The following is an 18,758-nucleotide window of genomic DNA, read 5'->3' as shown; positions in this document are numbered from 1 at the left end:
CCCGCGAGGTCTGGGCTGCTCCGAGCCCGCGTCGGGTTTCGCTTTCCGGCGATCATAAATAGCTTCGTGTTTGTAAACAGGCGCTGGGGGCACATTCCCGGCTCTCAGCTCATTGTTCCCTCCCTTCCTCTCTCACTTCGCGCAGGACGCCGGGGCTGGGGCTGGGGGCCTCCGGGGCTAGAAGGTGGGGGCGTCCAGACGCTAAAGTGGGAAAATGCAAGCATTTCCTTTCCTTGAGCCGGGTGTCCACTTCTGACAGCAAAAAAAACTCTAAGCTCGATCTGCAGAAAGCCCCAGCCATCTCTACCCAACGTTCTCGGGACTTCTTGGCAGAGCCTTTCCCAGCCTTGCTCCTGCTCCTCCTCCTCGCTCCGGGTTTGACTTTTCTACTTGGGGTGTTTAGTTCTGAGAATCCAGTACTCGCCGCATTACCCCCCTCCGCCCCGAAAAATACTGGCAGACCCCAATAATCTCGAGGAAAGTCGTGAAGTCTATGCGCGGAGCCCTGTGCAAAATAACTCCCGCTGCTGCCTGCCCCGCGTTTATTCCCAATTTATTTCAAGAGAGTCGGTTTGGGGAGAGAGTCTGGCGGGGGAGGGAGAGAATAGAATAAGGAAAATAAAGCCGGCGGTTAGGGGCTGCTGCCCGCATTTGTGCGCGTGTGCCCTGGGTGTGTGTGTGTTTGTGCCTGGGCGTGCGATTTCATGGAGCGCCTCTCTGCCTCTCCACTGCGGCCAGAGCTCGCTTCGCTCACCCACCCCTGCCGAGGAGCCTACTTGCTGCAGCCCAATGCATTGTGTAAGACGCGACCTGTTATGGCCACCACTACTTCCGGGTTCTAGCATTCTGGTCGGAATCCACCTCTCCGCCTGTGCAACACACACTTTACACACGCACGGGGACTGCAAGCGGGCAGCATCGATCGTGGCTCCTTTAAGACAAACTCAGACAGACATTTTTTTTAACCCTCCTCCTCTAATCTCCCTCCAGTGCAGCAGTTGCAAAGAGGGAGAGAGAGAAAGAGAAAGAGAGAGCGAGCAAGAGAAGAAACTGATTAGGAATTAGGACTGATTCAAGGGAAGGGAGCGCTAGGCTTTGTGCATTTGAATATTAACATTTGAGGTGTTCTGACCAGAAGAAGACAGAGCGGATGATCATTCATTCACCACGTTGACAACCTCGCCTGTGATTGACAGCCGGAGTGGCAGAAAGCCATGAGATTTGGTAGTTGGGTCTGAGGGGCGCTCTTTTTTTTTTTTTAAACTGATTTTTTGGGGAGAGAAGATCTGCTTTTTTTGCCCCCGCTGCTGTCTTGGAAACGGAGCGCTTTTATGCTCAGTGACTCGGGCGCTTTGCTTCAGGTCCCGTAGACCGAAGATCTGGGACCAGTAGCTCACATTGCTGGAGACGTTAAGGGATTTTTCGTCGTGCTTTTTACATTTTTTTTTTCCGGGGGAGTTTGCGTATTTGTTTCTTTTCACACTGGCCTTAAAGAGGATATATTAGAAGTTGAAGTAGGAAGGGAGCCAGGGAGGCTGATGGCGCAAAGGGTACGTATTAAAAAACAATTGTGGAACTCAAATGTGAGATTAAATTGAAACGTGACTGAAAGACACTGCTAAAAAGTTTCCTTTTTTCTCTCTGTCTTTTTGAATGAGGCTCCTAAAGCCGTGGCCTAAAGCGAGAGGATTTATTCAATGCATTTGTAGACTTATGTATGTTACATGTAATTGTTAATTCAAGTGATCAAGTTTTCTATAGATTCCTAACCAGCAGCTATATAAATAAAAATACAAGCTCGGGCAATCATCTGTTTAGAAAACAAAAACAAAAAACGCTAGATGCCTAATGCTATAATGGGAGCTTGCAGGGAGCAGAAGTTTAAAGCTATTTTTAAACTAAAATAAGCAACTAGAAACTTCTGATACGTTATTGATTATGCTCATCCTTAATATCATTAGAAGTATTTGGCTTTTTAAGCAGATAACTTTGTCATAGTACAATGGTTTTTGGGGTTGGAAAACATTCATCTTTTAAAAGTAATTTTAATGTGCATGGATTTTTATGCAAGGTAATACTTTGAAAGTTTTTCTTAGAAAAGCCCGCACTAATTGGATCCTAAGCACACAGCTACCCACTTTAAAAATGCAATACTAATTTCCCCAATATTCCTATTTGAATGGAAATGTAGTGAGAGTAAAATGAGACAATGACAACCCAACTGAGGTCGTTTCTTAAAAGAAAGGGAGTCTACAAAAAGCCTTCCTTGCATAATTTGTGTCCTGGCCCTCAAAGCTCTGTTTGCAAAAGAAAGTTACTAGGCTGACACATTTTTTTTACTCCTTTGGTTCAGGCAAATGTCAGCGTTCTTCCAAACTCCTTTCACACCTCTGGCTTTAAGGAGATGAAAGTGGCAATTCCTCTTTTCTTTGAAAATCATTTCACTCTGGGTGCCTCCAAATCTTGGGAAAAGAACTTGCCTGGAATGAAGCAATGAGAAAAATCTAAATGGCTAAATTTCACACGCAGAAATACTGACAATCAATTTGAAAGTAGTTTTTCTGGAGGAGGAAGATGGTGGGTTGTATGTGCATTTGCTTCTGAATTTGCTTTAAACCTGATGAGTAACATTTGCCTCATTGACTTCTAGTCTGGGGAGAAAGTTCATAAGAGTAGAAAAAATGGAATAACTGCTCCAACTATAGATTTTCTTTACCTTTGGGGGAAAATTGCCCAATTCTAATTTCAGGTCTAATGTACAAGAAAACCTACCCTTCTCTGAGTTTCACTTAGAAGGGGGCCAGTTAATTTTGTATAATTTAGCAGAGTTTGTCTTGGAAAGCAAAGGAAATGCAGTGTCTTGCAGGATTGCCTAACCCCTCAGCTGGCAGAGAAATAAAATGAGAACCTGTCTGAATTCACGTGCTTGGCGTAGCTGTTCCCATCGTAACTTTTTTTTTTTAATTCCCCCCGATGGGAAGGGGCTGTGAAACTGGGCGGGTTTGCTGCCCTGTCCTGGCACGTTTTATTATTGTGATTTTGAATTTCCTCCTCTAGAGACATGCACGTTTTACCTTCCGCCCTCCGCGAGTGAATGCCTCCCTTTCTTTCCTTCTTTCTTCCTTCCTTCCTTGCTCAATTTCTGAACTACTTGATAGGAACGCAAGTTAGGGCAAGACCATTCATCCTAGTCGAGTCTCACTGAGAATCCTAGAAATTTTACTTTAAAAACTGTTTTTGAAATAAGAAATCTTAACTTTAGAGATGCAAGGCCACCGAATTCCGGGTCGAAGGATCCGGCTGGACTGATATTATATAAGCTCCGCGCTCTGCCGCTCTCCCATTTGCCCGCCCGGCCTTCTAAACCTTGTTTCTCTCCTGTTTGTCATGCAGTACGACGATCTACCCCATTACGGGGGCATGGATGGAGTAGGCATCCCTTCCACGATGTATGGGGACCCGCATGCGGCCAGGTCCATGCAGCCGGTCCACCACCTGAACCACGGGCCTCCTCTGCATTCGCATCAGTACCCGCACACAGCTCACACCAACGCCATGGCCCCCAGCATGGGTTCCTCCGTCAATGACGCTCTAAAGAGAGATAAAGATGCCATTTATGGGTAGGTACAACGGGCAGCAGGTTAAGTAGTTGAACTGCGATGCTTCCTCTATTTCCCTTTGCCCTTGTTAGAGGAAAGCCAGAGCTCTTTGGGTTGGAGGTGCGTTATTGGGTGACTTTTCATTCGCATTGCATGGAGAATTTGGGGAGGCGGCCTGCCCTCCCGGCCGCTCCCCATCTCCACACACGCTCGGCGGCCGTCCAGCGCCCTGCTCCGCCGTAGCTGTGCCCGCGAAGGGGTCGCGGTATGGAAGCTGCCAAAGGTCCCTCGTCCCCTCTCAGACCCCAGCGCGATAGCTCAGCGGGTTGGTGTCCTCGCTTGCTCAGCTTCGCTGGGAGAGCGTTGAGGGTTTCTAAAAGCAGGAGCCTTTGTGTTGGAACGAAACTTTTAGTTTAAGGGAAAATCTTTTAAGCCACTGATTGTTCTGACTTGCTAAGTTTACTCAGCAACCGTATGCTGGCTCTGCCACCGCACAATAAAATCGAGGAGGACAGTTGCAGGTCAGGCAAGGGGGAACATGCTTTGCATTTAGAGAGTTTGGCCACTGTAGTCAAGGAGAGGGGCTCGCTCTGAATTGTTACAGGCATTAAGAAACTTCTAGCCGTTTTAGTACTTGTGTTCAAAGGCGAAACTTGCAGGATTTAGACAGAAGTAGATGCCGGGTACTCTCGGGCCCGTGCTCTTTTCTGGCTGCGGTTTACACCGTGTTCCCGCCAGCCGTTCGATTAGACCCTGGACTCGTAAAAGCCTTGGAAAGTTACTTGTGCCTACTGTGTGCTGATGAATTTGGGGACCTCTTTTTACTTTGTAGCAACTTTTATTTCTATTTATTTCTTCTTTTGAAAAAAAAAATCGCGCGACACTGACCGTCCCCGGCTGAAAATCCTTTCTGCTTTATTTTCTGGTCCCTTGTGCAATGGACTTGTTTAAATCCTGGCGTTCTTTCCGCAGCGTTAAGTGCAAATGGTTTAGGCTCCGGGACAGAACATTTGGGGAAGCTTTGAAAAGGACCCCAAACTGTTAAATTCCCAGCTGGGCTATGAGAGCTAATAAAAGACTTGAGACACCTCCTTGGACATTAGAAGAAGCTTTTTTTTTTTTTTTATGGGCTGAGATAAGCGACATCTAGGCCCCTCGCTATATTCGCTGCTTTGCTGTTCCGCAGAGACAAAATGAAAGGCTTTACCGCAGGAACATTTGAAGGAACTTTCTTTTGGAGGTGGTGGGGGCATCGGCGAAGGAAGGGAAGTGTGCAGGGAGCCAAGGCCCAGCTTTCCTGCTCTGCGAGGGCCGTGGGGTCGGGGTCGGTAGGTGCAGCCCCCTGACAGTAGGTCCCGCAGCCATAGAGGTCCTTTCCCCAAGTTAGCTGAGCGCCTGCCACCGAGATCCCCTGAGCCTTGGGCTCGGCGAGGCTGCCTGGAGGAACCCACTTGAACGGGCTTTCCCAGCCCCTGCGCCCAGCGCCTTTCTCCTCCACCAGGTCCTGGATGTGCAGCAGAGGGACGAGGGCTTGTCGGGGTGGGAAACTTAATTCAAAATGGCTGCTGGAACCGCTTGGGTTTTCTTCTTAGCAAATGTTACCAATTTCTCCGGCCAGATATGCTGAACCGATTCTCAGATACGGTCCACGGCTTAGGGCCTCCGACTTGGGGGCCCTAGGAGGAAAGGGAAGTGAGCAGTCACCTGGGTGGGGGAGGGAGGGAGAAAGTAGATGAGAAAATCAGAGAGAGGGTCCCTGCCTCGAGCTCCTCCCGCTGTTTTTCTTGGGCACCTTTTTTCACTGACTCGGGACTAACCATTGTGTTGTTTGTGACTGTTGTATTTTCTTGCAGACACCCCCTCTTCCCTCTCTTAGCACTGATTTTTGAGAAATGTGAATTAGCTACTTGTACCCCCCGAGAGCCGGGGGTGGCGGGCGGGGACGTCTGCTCGTCAGAGTCATTCAATGAAGACATAGCTGTGTTCGCCAAACAGGTCAGCAAAATAAATGTTTAAAAAGTAAAAGAAAAGAAAAAGACCCCCCCACCACACACACACACACACACACACACACATCCCCAACACATTTTCAAAAGCAACCAGCAATAGTCCACCCTAAGCCATGTCTGTTACACCTACCCTGAGATTTTCCTCCTCTGAGTGTCTGTTTGCGGACGACTTAAAATCGGTCATGTTCTTCCCAACTCACGCTCCAGAACATCACGCGGAAAGCTCTCTCTATAGAATAAAATCACAAACACCACGCGCGGTAGCTGCCTTGGACTTGGAGAGCTGGGCAGCGTCCTCTAGAAGCGTAGCTGCTGGTAGATGTCACCCTGAGCTCTGGGCTTGTTTTCGGCTTATCTGATTCAGATTGAAGTGTTTCTGCGCGGGACGAACTCGGTGTCACCGAGTCCCTCCCGGAGGTTACATCCTGCCCCCCCGACAGTGTAATGAGGCAAGAAACTAGGAAGGCGACCAGGTTTCAAATTTTTCTTTCTTTTTTCCCCCCTCCCTCTCCCTTCTCCTTCTCACTTGTATTTAGATTCGCGCAGAAAAACCTCTATTTTCTTCTAATCCAGAACTGGATAACTTGGTAAGAGCGGACCCCTTACTCCCCTCCCTCATCTCCCCTCCCCACAAACCTCCCCAGCTTTGCTTAGAGAGCCCTGAGATTTCTAGACGGGTCCTCCCATAGCTGCAAGTCGGCTGCAAATGTTTCCGTCCATGGACAAGTGGTCCGGGACAAGATCCCGGGGAAATAAATTCATCTCGAGAGGGGCCGGGCGGGCTGGCGCGGGGAAACGCGAGCTTTTGTTTTTTATGACAGCCGGGCAGCGCAGCTCTAATCAGCGCGGGGATTTATCTCCCGGCCTGTCAGCGTGTGTGCTTAAACTTTGCGGACTTCCCAGCCCTCAAAGTCGCGTCACCAGGGCAGCGACCGGGCAAGAGGCCCCAAACAACCAGTTCGTCTGAAAGGTGTGCCGAAGGCAGCAGAAAGTTTGCAGTGTGCAAAGCCACAGTTTGGGGACTATTTGGAGTATTTTCCATGCACTCCTTCCAAGGAAACATCTAGTCCAGGGATGTGGCCCTTTGGGGGTGGGGTGGGGCCTGTGGGGCTCAGAAAGGGGAGAGCCATGGGGAAGGAGAGTGTTTATGATCCCCACTTATCTGCTTTGTTGTTGTTTTAGCTATTTTTTTCTCCTTAAGAAATATAAACCTCTAGATGGTACCCAGTTGCTGCTATTAAGTTTTAGTGTTATTGCCATAAATCAAAATAACTCTATTTACTGGGGGGAAGAGGTGGGCTGGAGATGCTAGAGCTGTGACAGCCAATTTTCTGCAAACTAGGAATGGGGTGCTCATTCTTTTTGTATCTTTGCAGATGATTCAAGCCATACAAGTATTAAGGTTTCATCTGTTGGAATTAGAGAAGGTAATTTCTCTAGCCTCTTTTCCTTTTGCTTCCTCCTCACCCCCAAACACATGGGGTGGGGGGGGCGAGGGTTCAGAATGACTGAAGTTCAAACTTCTGAGATATTTGCATAAATGTCTTTTTTTCTGGTAATTAGTGTCAAGGCCAATCTTAGAGTCCATTTCTCTTTGCAGTTTAATTACAATTTCAGCCGCTAAAACTGGAATCACAAACGCCCTAGCCTTGTATTCATTCTTAACACCTTGCTGGCTTTGTATAAATAGTTGCAATTCCCTGAATCACCCTTGATGGTTAGAATGTGTTGTGAGTTTGCATCACGGTTGCCTTTGTGGTCTCTTCTCTTCCTCTTCTTTGCTACCTCTGGGGGTAGGGGGGAGTTTTGTTTAGTTTTGGTGACTTTCTGGAAGACAGTCTGAGAGCAGCGGCAGGTCAGACACAGAGGAGAGGCGGAGGGAGAGGAGGAGGAGTCTGGAGGAGGTTGGGAGGAAGCACATTAAACGTTTTGCAGAGACAAAGCAGAGTTGATAGTTGTGTCAATTTCTTGAATCTGCGGATCCTGCACACACCCCACCTTCACACTCAAGAAAGAGTGTGGGATAACATGATTTTGCTAGCTATTCTATAAATCTCAGCAATAAAAACTTAATGCATTGTAATTCAAACTAACATTAAATTGCAAGCACACTGGGGTTTCTTGTGAATTTGTGCATGTCAGTGATGCCTGAGGCCTGTAAGAGACCCCTCCACTTACACCAAAATAGCTTGATGAGTTCTTATTCCTTTTTTAAAAACAAAATCAATTTGATACATTTTTGTGACTCGGTTTTTTCATATCGTAAGTATTGGCAATTTGATTGCCTTCTAATTTTTAAAGGAAGTATCCTAAAATATGCTTCCTATGGATAGAATATCTAATTACAAATGTTGTAGAAACATGTTTTGTCAGGCACATATCCTATGCCTGCAGAATGCTGCTCCTTTGGAGATATACGTATGTGTATACACACACAAACACACACACACACATATATACAGTTTTTTCCTTAGACACATTGGAAAAGGACTTATGATAAAGTAACTGGGTGAAATTAAATAGTTTACCTTAAATGTCACCCACGCAGGTCACCTCTCTAATGGCCACAGCCCCGGGAGCAGATGAATTTAACACGGGTGTTGAATATGTTGTAGCTTGTGAATCATCTTGTCACTGTCAATTTTCTGGGATATCTCTATTTTGCAAGAAAAGAAAGTTATTCCTAATTCTGGATGTGTCTGGGGGTCTCTGGAGGACAATTGCCCTGTGTTTCCCCTATTTGGAAGTTTGGGTGTCACAAGGGGGGTGGGTTGCACTTGTCAATACCATTTATGCACTCCTGATTATATTTCCATTTTTTTATTTCTGTCATAATGTAGGTACACGAATTATGTGACAATTTCTGCCACCGGTATATTAGCTGTTTGAAAGGGAAAATGCCTATCGATTTGGTGATAGACGATAGAGAAGGAGGATCAAAATCAGACAGTGAAGATATAACAAGATCAGCAAATCTAACTGACCAGGTATGCGCTTTTCAATTTCAACATCCCTGGGAAAAAAAATCTCTATGCATATTGCTTGCTGGGTCACTACCACCTCCTTTTATTATTTGCATATGATTAAGTCCCTTTTAGATACATTTCCATCGAAATGAAAATTTTTGAATAATGTGGCTATTATTGCTTCATTAAGGCTGGCTCTGGGATTCGACCTGGAGAGATGAGCTTGTAAAAGCTTTGCCTGCAAACTTGACCTGTTTCTTGTCGCTTTTAATTTTTGTCTTTATTTTATTTACCCTCTATAATAATGGGAGTGTTAACTGCCAGTGACCGCCTCTGATTGCAGGGCTTTGTTCTGGAGTATTTTTTCCCCCTTCTCTCTGGAAGAAAAGAAAAGTGTAGGGTCTGCTTATTTCTTATTTTATTAGGAATAAACCCAAGATAGGTGGTCTAAGAGAGACAGCGAGGGTTTGAAATCTAGCAAATGCTGGCTATTTTCTCCCTGTCTATACGGTTCATTAGCCTGTCTTGTCAGTTTTCCTCGGCCGAACGCTTCTAGACCTCACTGAACATTGCTTTGTGCAGCGCTCCTGCAAGCTCGCCCATTTTATTGTACTTAATAGAAAAAAATAAGACCAGGCCGAGGTTATAAAAACAGATAAATATGGACGTTTCTCCTCCTCCTTTCCACTCATCCTCCAGCTGGTACGTGCTCTGGGCCCTCTGGGTTGGCAGCTTTCGGAAGCGTCAGCGTCACCAGCACCCCGGCGACTCCCTCGGTTTGGCGGGTGGGGGACCTCGCGCCGCCTTCGCTCTCCGCTGCTGGCCTCTGCTGCCTTCGCCCCCTCCTCTCGCGTCCTCCCTCCAGGCCCTTCTTCCGCTGCGTTGCTAAGTGGGGACGACTTTTATTTGGAGTTGCTGGGGGGATTTCTCTCCCTCTCTCACCCCAACACCGCTGTTTGCTCCCAGTCTCTCTCTCTCTCTCTTTCTCTCCTGTCGCTGTGTCTCCGGACTGGTCCAAAGGAGTTGCAAAAATGCAATGAAAGTGAAAACGTGAGGAGTGGGTGAGATAAAACAGGGTTCAGGATAGCTCTCGGTTGCGAATTGTTGCAACGCGTCGAGAGATCGGGTTGGGGGCCTCCTCCGCGTCGCCATATGTAAGTGAAGGCCCAGAGTTGTTTCTCTTTCTGACTTGGCACGTGAGTCCCGTCTTGGGGGAGAGATCAGCCTGCCTTTGTTAAGCCAAAGGACGGCCAGTCTGCAAAGTTTCCCTTCGGAAGCTCTGCCATGATCACTGTTGGCCAGCGGCTATCTTACCAGAGTCTTTGCCCGAGCGCCGGACTCCTCGGTCTTAGTGTCATCTTAAAGTTTTCCTCTCTCAACATCACCCCACTCCCCCTTAAAATGAATTCCCAGCTTGGATGTTTCTGGGTAACCCCGCGACAGCGGCTAAATTCCTCCTTTCCCACGAGGAGTGGAGGGCAGGCAGAGCTGAGCTTTAAAAGCGCCAACACGCCGGGTCCTCACTATTATTTGGCAAGTTGTAAACTTTCGGCAGTGTAGACGAGTGCACAGAACAGACAGCTTGCGCAATCCTGACGCGGCCCTGTCGAGGTGGGGAACCTGCCGGCGGCTCCGGCCCCGGCCCCGGCCCCGCGGCCTTCCTGCCGGCGCAGCCCGCCAGCCCTCGCCCCAGAGCTGTTAAATGCAGATTCCTCTGCGGAACCCTCGGGTAGGGTAGCTGCTGTTGAATAAAAACTATAATCCAACAAGCCTAACTAGAAAATGGGATTCTAAAAGCTCCGGAGTGCTGGGTACATAAAGCTATTTGAGCAAATTACAAGAATCGCTTAGGGGCATGAATGAAATCAACACTTTAATTGCCTCCAAAATCAAGATTTATACCCCCTTTTCTCAACGAATCATTATTTTATTAAAGTCAAAGATAAAGGACCAAAGTTATGGGGTCTTTGGGAGGGGGATACAAAATTGATAAAACATCGAGTTCCCCCCCTACCCCTTCGGTGAACTTCTGTTACCCAATTACCTTAATTTGAGATATGCAGATCGGTAGGCAATTGTATTGGGTGAAAACTCGCATTTTATTCTCCTCCCTCACCTATAAAAAGAGAAGCGCGCATCCCGCCCCCGCCGTTTACCAGTGGGCTTCGCAGCTTTGGCTGAGCTCGTGGTGCAGTCGGCCTATGCGCGTGGGCGCGCTCGCTCTACCCCTCGGGCTCCCCCAGGTCTCAGTTGGTCCGAGGGCAGCGAACCCAAGTGTGTTCTAATTGTCCGCTTCCCCGGAGCCAGGAGCGAGTGTGCCCGGGCTCCCTTTGGAGCGGGGAGCGCAGGGCGCACGCGGGACTGTGCCTCAGACGCGGAGTGGAGTCCCCTGTCCAGGGAGGTGGGGAGCTAGGGACAAGGCACCACGACTACCCCGTGGGCGCCAGGTCTCCAAGCTGGAGCCTGCTCGCCCGTCCCCGGGGACGCTGGATCCCTAGTGCGGCGCCCTGGGAGCCAGGCCCAGAAGGGACGGCCTCGTCACCTGTCTGCGAATGCAGCCCAGCCAGTTTGAGCCCGGGCCCAGGGTGCGCTACGAGACTGGATGCTTCAGGTGTGGTGCGAGTGCTGGGCCTCGTTAGCTCATTAACCCCTCTGTCTCTAGGGCCTGCTGGCGGCACGGCGTATTTTATTTTACTTTTTTTTTCCTCGGAGAGAGCGAAGGCTGCCAGCCGCGCAGGGACCTGGGATCGACGACTTTGATACCAGCCGGTTTCCCGGAGGGCTAAGTCGGCGGAAATCCACTTGGCCTTGTAGTGTCGTTGGTTTGGGGTTTTTTGTTGTTGTTGTTTGTTTTGTTTTTATCAGATTAAGATCCCAAAAGAAGCCGTGATCCTATTCTCCCCCATCAAGTCCTCCCCCCATTCCCAGGCCGCGAGGTCCCAGGCCCGAGACCCACCTCCTGCGGGCTCAGGCCTCCCGGGCGCCCTCTCCTGACCGTCGCGCTCCGGGTCCCGCACCGACGCTCCCGACGCCCCGGACTGGGGGCGGCGAGAGGCCCCGGGGGCTTCCTGGCCACGGCTTGGACGGGGGCCGGGCCGCGACCTGCGAGCCAGACGTCGAGGCAGGGGTTGAGCCTGGTTGGCAATGGGGAAGGTCGCGGGTCCGAGGGGAGGCGGGGCGCGTGTTTGCCGGGGCCTAGGGTGGAATTGGGGGCGCCAGGAGGGTTTAGGCGGAGAAGAGCCTGGCCGCCCAGACCCTAGACTTTAGGCCACTCTCCAGGAAGCAGCCGTCGGATGAAGCCTTCCTTCCCAGGGCAGTCTGTTGCTCGCCACTCCTGAAATCTAAGCATTTTCCACTCCAAGAACGGGTCGAGACCGAGTGGAGAGAGGAGCCAGGAGTCTCCGGGTCCCTAAGGCCGCCTCCCGGGGTGGCCACGCCTGCTCCTAGTGATCGGGGACTAGCAGGGCCTGTGCTCAGGCCCCAGCCCGCGTTCTCTCACAAGCAGCGCAAGGCAAAAAAATGGTCCCCTTGGATTACAATTTTTATTCAACAGCAGCTCTCCGGGGGGTCCTCGTCTGAATCTACATTTAACAGCTCCTGGGCAAGGCCTGGGAGGCTGCACAGGGCGCCCTGTTGCATGTTAATCCAGATTTGTCTCTGACATCTGGGGAGAAGTAATGTGGCTCGAAGAGATGGAACCAGAAAGCCACGCTCGCCAGGCAGGTTAAATGCCAAGTGCTGGTGAGCTCCCGGGGGAGGGGAGACGTCCTCCGGGGCTGTGAGGTCCGCGCTGGAAAGCACCAGGCCTTGGGGCCACGGGGATCGGGGCAGCCCTAGGCCAGTGTGCTTGGGTTCCCAAGTGGGCCAGAGAACCCTGGTGGCGATTGTTTTATTTTTAAAGTCCGGAATGTTGTTTCCAAGGCACAGCTTGAGTTAAAATTCTTAAAACTGAACTTGGACTTGACTGAAAACGCTCCCTCCCTGCAAAGTGGGATGGGGATGTATCCAGGGAAGATTTCAGCTTTCTCTTGGGGGAAGGTGTTATGGTAAGGAATGGGGATGGGAGGGGAAGAAACACCCTAACGTCCTTGAAAAATTGGATCCTCTGCTTTAGAAAAACTAGATGAGGCCATCGGATATTTACTAATAATAGGCATGCAATTTATTTTCATCCAGTAAGAAAACTGGACACAAACAGTGGGAGACAACAAAAAGTGATCCTTTTGTCATGTAGTTTGTTTCTAAATGCTTACACATGGATACATCTTATTTAAATTATAAATACTTCAAAGGGTCCCACCCAATGCCTTAATCCCAGAACCTCTCAGTCCACAGGCTTGCAAGTGGTGGGGTCCTAGAATCATCTAACTTTACTTTTGATTGTTGTTATGGGTCATGTGGTGCACTCTTAAATCCTTTTTTGAAATATATCAAAGGGAAATTATGGCAAGATTGTCTTTAATGATTGAATAATAAGGTGTTGACTGCTTGTGCTACATTTGCTAATTGGGATGTTCGTTCTAGGCTCTTTTTGCTTAGTATCTTTTGAATTCAAAGTTGGTGGTTGACCAGGTGTTTTATAATTGTTACTTTCCGATTGGCTTTTAGTATGTTTTTACGTGTGAATTTCAGAGTAGGATGTATTGATTCTTAACAGGGGCACATAAAAACATTTTTGAAAAAAAAAAAAGTACAGAGTATGTGCAGATAAATTGAGATCAGTTACGCTGTTAAATATCTCAAAGTCTAAATGCTAATACTACAAAGCTTATTCCCTTTTCCTAGTTCCCTCCTCTCTCTCCCTCTCTCTCTTCCTCTCTCACTGGAAGTCCCCAATGCAAGTTCCATGGTTAATGGAAAGCAATGATACTAATGCTACTTTGTACAAAGTAAAGCCCCATAACAGTAACTATTGTTCAGTGATTTAACTAGCTCTGTGGCAGTAGGTCACTCAAATAGCAATCCCTCTCCCACGAGAATGACTCCATTGCTCATGATTTGGAAATATATAGAGTGGTTGTGGGCACTATTGCTATCAGTCCTAACTTAGAGACTTTTATTAGGAAACATAGAGAAGCTTAAATCGGAGAGGAGGAAGAGAAAGAGGAGGGAGAAGAAAAGGATTAAAATATGGGCCCTGCTTTCAAAAAAGTAACTGGAATATCATGCTATAATTGCCCAACTTTGAAAATAAACAAATTTTAAATCATTATGTTTTCAAACTCGCGTATGTTTAAATGTTAAAATGTTTGTCATAGTCCAAAAGATTTAAAACACAGCTGTTGTGGGGTGTCGGAAGGAAAATTATGCAGTAAAGCTCCATATCCTTAAAAACAAAGACTATTTGTGGTCTCATAGTAAAAACTTAGGTTTATGAAGGCCAAGCAGATAGGCTAAAGTGTTACTGTGGGGCCTACTGTTAGAAAACTAGCCTACCTTCCCTTGCAGGTGGGGTTGAGAAACTGTGAAGAATGCAGAACTAGTTATATTAAGATACTTGTCAAAAATAAAAATACTGTCAACATGAATTTAAATGAAGTATTTTCATATTGGTAATGTTATGTTTTCCATTGAAATAACAATATTTTCTTATGAAATGTAAATATGTCAAACAAATGTGAAATGCTAAAGTTTTAATAAATGGTCATTTAATCATCAAACACAACCCAAGTATGTATACAGAAACTTTTAAAGGAAAGTCGGCACACAGCCAAATTCCTATAGTGACTAGCAGGGAAATGATCAAAAAATGAACACGAAATAAGACTTCCTGTAAGAAGGTCTATAATTCAAGATTATTTGACTCCACTGTCAGGGAAATAGTTGAAGGATAGTAAACTGATACCATTCTCAGTCATTCTTGTTACACAGTCTTAAATGTTTGCAACTATAGCATTTTACATGGCCTTTTTAGGATTACGATATGTCATATTTGTAGTAAAGTAGTACTTGAGTTTATGCTAGAATTCAAACAAAAATTTTCACCATTTCTCCTGGGTGCAAAAAATTAACTTAATATTTAAAAATTACATCAAAACTATGGGAAAGTATTCTTTTACAAATAAAGAAATAAAAATAGAATACATGTGACGCAGTGTATCTGACAGTTGTGCAAACGTTCGTCTTAAAGGTTTTCAAAATCTCAAGTAAAACAACACTGCTGTAAATCATGTCAGGCTTGGTGTTCTTACTCAGCAGGAAACGTCAGGATATAATACCTGTTTAAAAAGTTAGTGTCTAAAACATAAAATACAGTCTCCAAATATGACTTTTAATAATAATTCCAAAATTTGACTTTTGGGATCCAGTAAAAGTTTGGATATTTTACTATCCCTAATATTCATGAATAAACTTTGCATGTATAAAATCAGCTTTGAAAAATTCCAGCAGAGGACTATGTGTATGTATTGTAAAAGATAAAAGGACATCCTCACTGTATCCTTAATTTAACATGCCATGATTTCAGGATTATGGGAATTTAGGAAAGCTTTTTGGTGTCTTAAACAGGCTTTCTAGGAAGTATACCTAGATTGGGCAGTTGCTAGGTTTCCCACACTTATAAATTTGATATTTTAATAAATGGTGTGAAGGATACCATGTGAAATAAGCGAGAATATATTCATTTAAATGTTTGTCACTAGAATCCAATTTCAGTCAATTTAATGCATTCATGTGTGCAGAATTAAAGCAATTGGCAACACTTTACTAGACTCTCTCTGAACACTCTTCTTCCAAACAGCATTTCTTAATCCAGGATATTTGTTGTTGGTAAAGGAAAATACAAGAGTGCAAATCTTTTGAAATTATTTTATGTTTCTGGACTTCTTGGTTCAGAATTCTTGAAATTGACTAAAACATCCTATAAAGACTTTATTCTCTTGTGACAAAAGCTTATTTCTACATTTATTGAATTATACACCTGTTGTTTATTGGTATCATGAGTATGTACAGTTAAGTAGCCAGAACTAAGTCATTAACTCTCTTTAAGATATACAACACCATGGTGTGGCTTTTCCATGACATATACGCCACTGTAAATGGCGTAATCTAATGGAAGATAAATAAGTTGTGAAAATAAATTTTACATTATTTATTATCCTCAAAAATTTATTTCTATAATTGATTCTTCCCTTGATACTTTTCATGACTCCATTTACAATTAATAGGGTTTATAATTATGAGGTAAATAACCTTGAGTGTGAGGTGTTATGGGTCTTTAAAAAACTTAAATGAAATCATATCTTTCTACAGGAAGGAAATCTTGGTACTATTAATAAGTTTACTAAGTAATACATTAAAAATCACCGCAACTTTTTATGAGTTTAACAGGTTTAAGCGACATTTTGTGGTCTTACTAGTTTTTTCTCATTTTGACACAATACAAAGTCTTCAAACGTACATTATTTTGACTCATTGAGAAGATAGCAGTAAGAAAACAATTAACATTTTGAGTGATATTAGAATTATTCCCTGACGACATATGCTAACTTGGGATTAATTGTTGTTGCTGATAAATTCCCATTTCTGTAGATTTTTCTTTACACTTTACAACACAGCATGTTAGCATGTTTATTGTTCATTAATTGTAAATATCTGGGTTGTTGGTTATTATTTAGCAAGGCAGAACTGTAGCTCTTTCTTTTTCCGATCACTTCTTTTCTACTGTTTGGTAAGCCTCCAGTGTCTGAGATTTGAACTTGAGCTGGTTGGCTAGGTCTCGTAGTCTCATTTCCCTATTTGGGTACCTTGTGGATTATTACTCACACATGAGTTTATTTTCCTGAGAAGATGAAAAATGTTACTCACTTTAGAACAGGAATGAAGAGAGACCGAAGTCATCAAATATTCCCAACCTGGGCTTTACAATTAGGTGAAAACCTGAACACTGTTATTCTTGTCTGCTTTCCCCAGGGCTCTGTAACTCGATATAAAGATTCCTATCAGCCCCTTTGTGCTCTTCCTCTTAAGGCTGAAATGTTTGTTTTCAGTGACTGTATTTTTAACTGATAGTCCATATTTGGTCCCAGACCTCCATGATTTGCATTTTATTCTGCATTTGCATTCACATTATGTCCCACAGAAACTCTTTAAAGTGAAGTGTGTTTATGACTATTATGAAACTCTGGAAAATGAAGTTTTATAATGAAATCGACGTAGTCGTCAAAAGGACAATGAAGGGAGCAAATTTGATGGAAACCCAGAGTTGTCTTATTCCATCTCAACTTGTAAAAGGCTTCTCTCTCTTCTGTTAAAAATATTAGAAGCTGAATGAATAAGAATTTCTTTGACAATAAAACTCCCCTTAATGTCTCTATAACTATTTGGATGTGTTCTCGAACATTAACTTAATTTGATAGACAAGCTATAATTAACTGTGACCTCTAGTGTTTTCTGTTATTCAGAGACTATTCCTTAGCGATTTGAAAACTTAATTTCCAACTAAATGGTGTGCAATGTCTGAGATTCTAAAGGCGTCCTTACACTATTTACAAGAAATGGAAGTAGTTTGTGTATCTGTAGGACTTCAGAAGGGAGTCATGGGAGTGGGGACTAACAATGTTTACAGTGCAAAGTCTTAGCAAACTAACTAGTCCTGCAGGGCTCCTTAGGGATTTTTGGTTTTTTAATGTAGTCTTTCTTTCTATTTACTGCAATGTTAAAGTTATTCACACAGAAGAAAAAATAAACCCATGTCCTATGTGTTTTTGTCCCATAACACATAAATTGTTTGTTTATGGGACAAAAACACATATATGGCATTTTAAATCTAGTTATTTCATCAATCATAAAAACCAGCAGTGTAGAGAAAGAATTAAAAATCCCAGCAAATAGGTAAGATGCTCTAAGCTGTGATGCTGCTCTCAGAATAGAAACTTTAGCAGTAAAATTAAATTGGGCATTTTGGGTTTAGTTGAAACATTTATTTGAAAGTTCCCACCAGATCTGGAGTTGTTTGAAAACCCTCACTTCAGAATATTTTAGTGTAAGAACTGTGTAATAACTCACCATTGAACATTACTTTACATGAAATTGTTCATTCATAAGAGACTCAGGCTCATGAGTAGCCACCCTGCCCTTCACTCTTGAACAGTTCAGATAAATGTATTATTTATTTACAGTCTATTGTATCCATTATTTATGGGAAATATGCTATAACTCTACAGAGCATATGGAATTTATCTTTGCAAGAGACGGTGGCATCTCTGCCAAAAGTGGCATAGGCCTAAGTAGATAATAAGGATTACCCTCGGAGTACAGATAAATATTATCTCTTATAGAGCCATGACGTGTTTATATTTCATAATTCCAGATGCAAATGCATTTTGCATTTTCATTTAATTGCCGTAATTTTCTTGGCTCTAGCTTCTGCCAAAGAGATTCAGGAATTTTACATTTTGAATTGATCTTGGGGGTAAATTAATATGTTTGAGGGGAAAAAAAGGATTTTGAGTAGCAGAATCATTTAACCCCTTCCTTTCTTTCCACATGCTTCTCTGTCCCTAATGTGTTAAAATTTTCTGAAGAATGATGTCCATGAAATGTTTGACACTGGCTGTGCATTTGGTGGCTCGGGCTATTGTTTCACCCTCTTTTGGGATTTCATAAGCCATGCTCAATAATAACATCACCAAGAAAAATATCAGACTGAACTTCTTTGCACGGAATAATAGAGACATGTAGACTGTGTTGTTCTGTGCATCTCAAGTGTATTGTTAGTGTTCAAGTATTTTTTATTCTAATAATTATTCAAAGCCAGTAACAGTCTGCATTTGAGTGAGTATAAACATTTTTATTCTGGAATTTGGAATTTGCAGCAACTCAATTTTATTTTCCAAATTACCCTGCCATTTCAATTAGGTGCATTGTTCTTCCCTCTACTGTTTCGACATTCTAAAGGTTTGCTTGCCACCCTAACAGTGAGTTGTTTGAGTGTTAATATTTATTGAGGGCATGTAAAGAACATGCCAATAGAAAAAGAGGAGAATAAAGCATTAACAAATCAATTATGGGGCTTTTCTTCACTTGTAGTATACTTCTAATACTCCAAATACTCAATAACTGTTAAAATAGTATGAATAGCCTCCAGAATAATAGCCTTGGGTATGACTGAAGAGTGGCATTCTGATTAACTGGCATTCCTTAAAAAGTGCACCAACAGTACAACCCAGCCTCCTGCTTCTGGA

The 18,758-nt window shown here is 44.5% G+C and overlaps 1 protein-coding gene and 1 long non-coding RNA gene across 4 annotated transcripts in view; one reads left to right on the top strand and one right to left on the bottom strand.

The window, feature by feature from the left end:
- The first annotated feature begins 85 nt into the window (after positions 1-85).
- MEIS1 (Meis homeobox 1) overlaps positions 86-18,758 on the top strand; it is a 132,192-nt gene continuing 113,519 nt past the window's right edge. The window contains exons 1-6 of one of the 2 annotated variants that reach the window (XM_008512630.2): positions 86-1,550; positions 3,394-3,620; positions 5,453-5,594; positions 6,145-6,195; positions 6,985-7,035; positions 8,449-8,595. In XM_008512630.2, the coding sequence (XP_008510852.1) occupies positions 1,539-1,550; positions 3,394-3,620; positions 5,453-5,594; positions 6,145-6,195; positions 6,985-7,035; positions 8,449-8,595 (630 nt within the window). In that variant the 5' untranslated portion in view covers positions 86-1,538. The remainder of the gene's footprint in view (positions 1,551-3,393; positions 3,621-5,452; positions 5,595-6,144; positions 6,196-6,984; positions 7,036-8,448; positions 8,596-18,758) is intronic. The other variant, XM_008512629.2, reaches the window with a different exon arrangement.
- Positions 3,199-6,381, bottom strand: LOC139075746 (uncharacterized). Of its 2 annotated transcripts, none has more exons than XR_011526501.1 (3): positions 6,245-6,381; positions 5,739-5,837; positions 3,199-5,303 (listed from the first exon to the last, which is right to left on the bottom strand). It is a non-coding gene; the product is annotated as an uncharacterized lncRNA (long non-coding RNA). The 2 variants fall into 2 exon arrangements; XR_011526500.1 differs by having other exon boundaries at positions 5,739-5,984; positions 6,245-6,374.

Source organism: Equus przewalskii, chromosome 14, assembly GCF_037783145.1.
Source record: "Equus przewalskii isolate Varuska chromosome 14, EquPr2, whole genome shotgun sequence".
In the NCBI taxonomy this organism is placed as follows: domain Eukaryota; kingdom Metazoa; phylum Chordata; class Mammalia; order Perissodactyla; family Equidae; genus Equus; species Equus przewalskii.
Note: the sequence above shows the minus strand (reverse complement) of the source record. Positions and strands in the feature narration are given on the sequence as shown.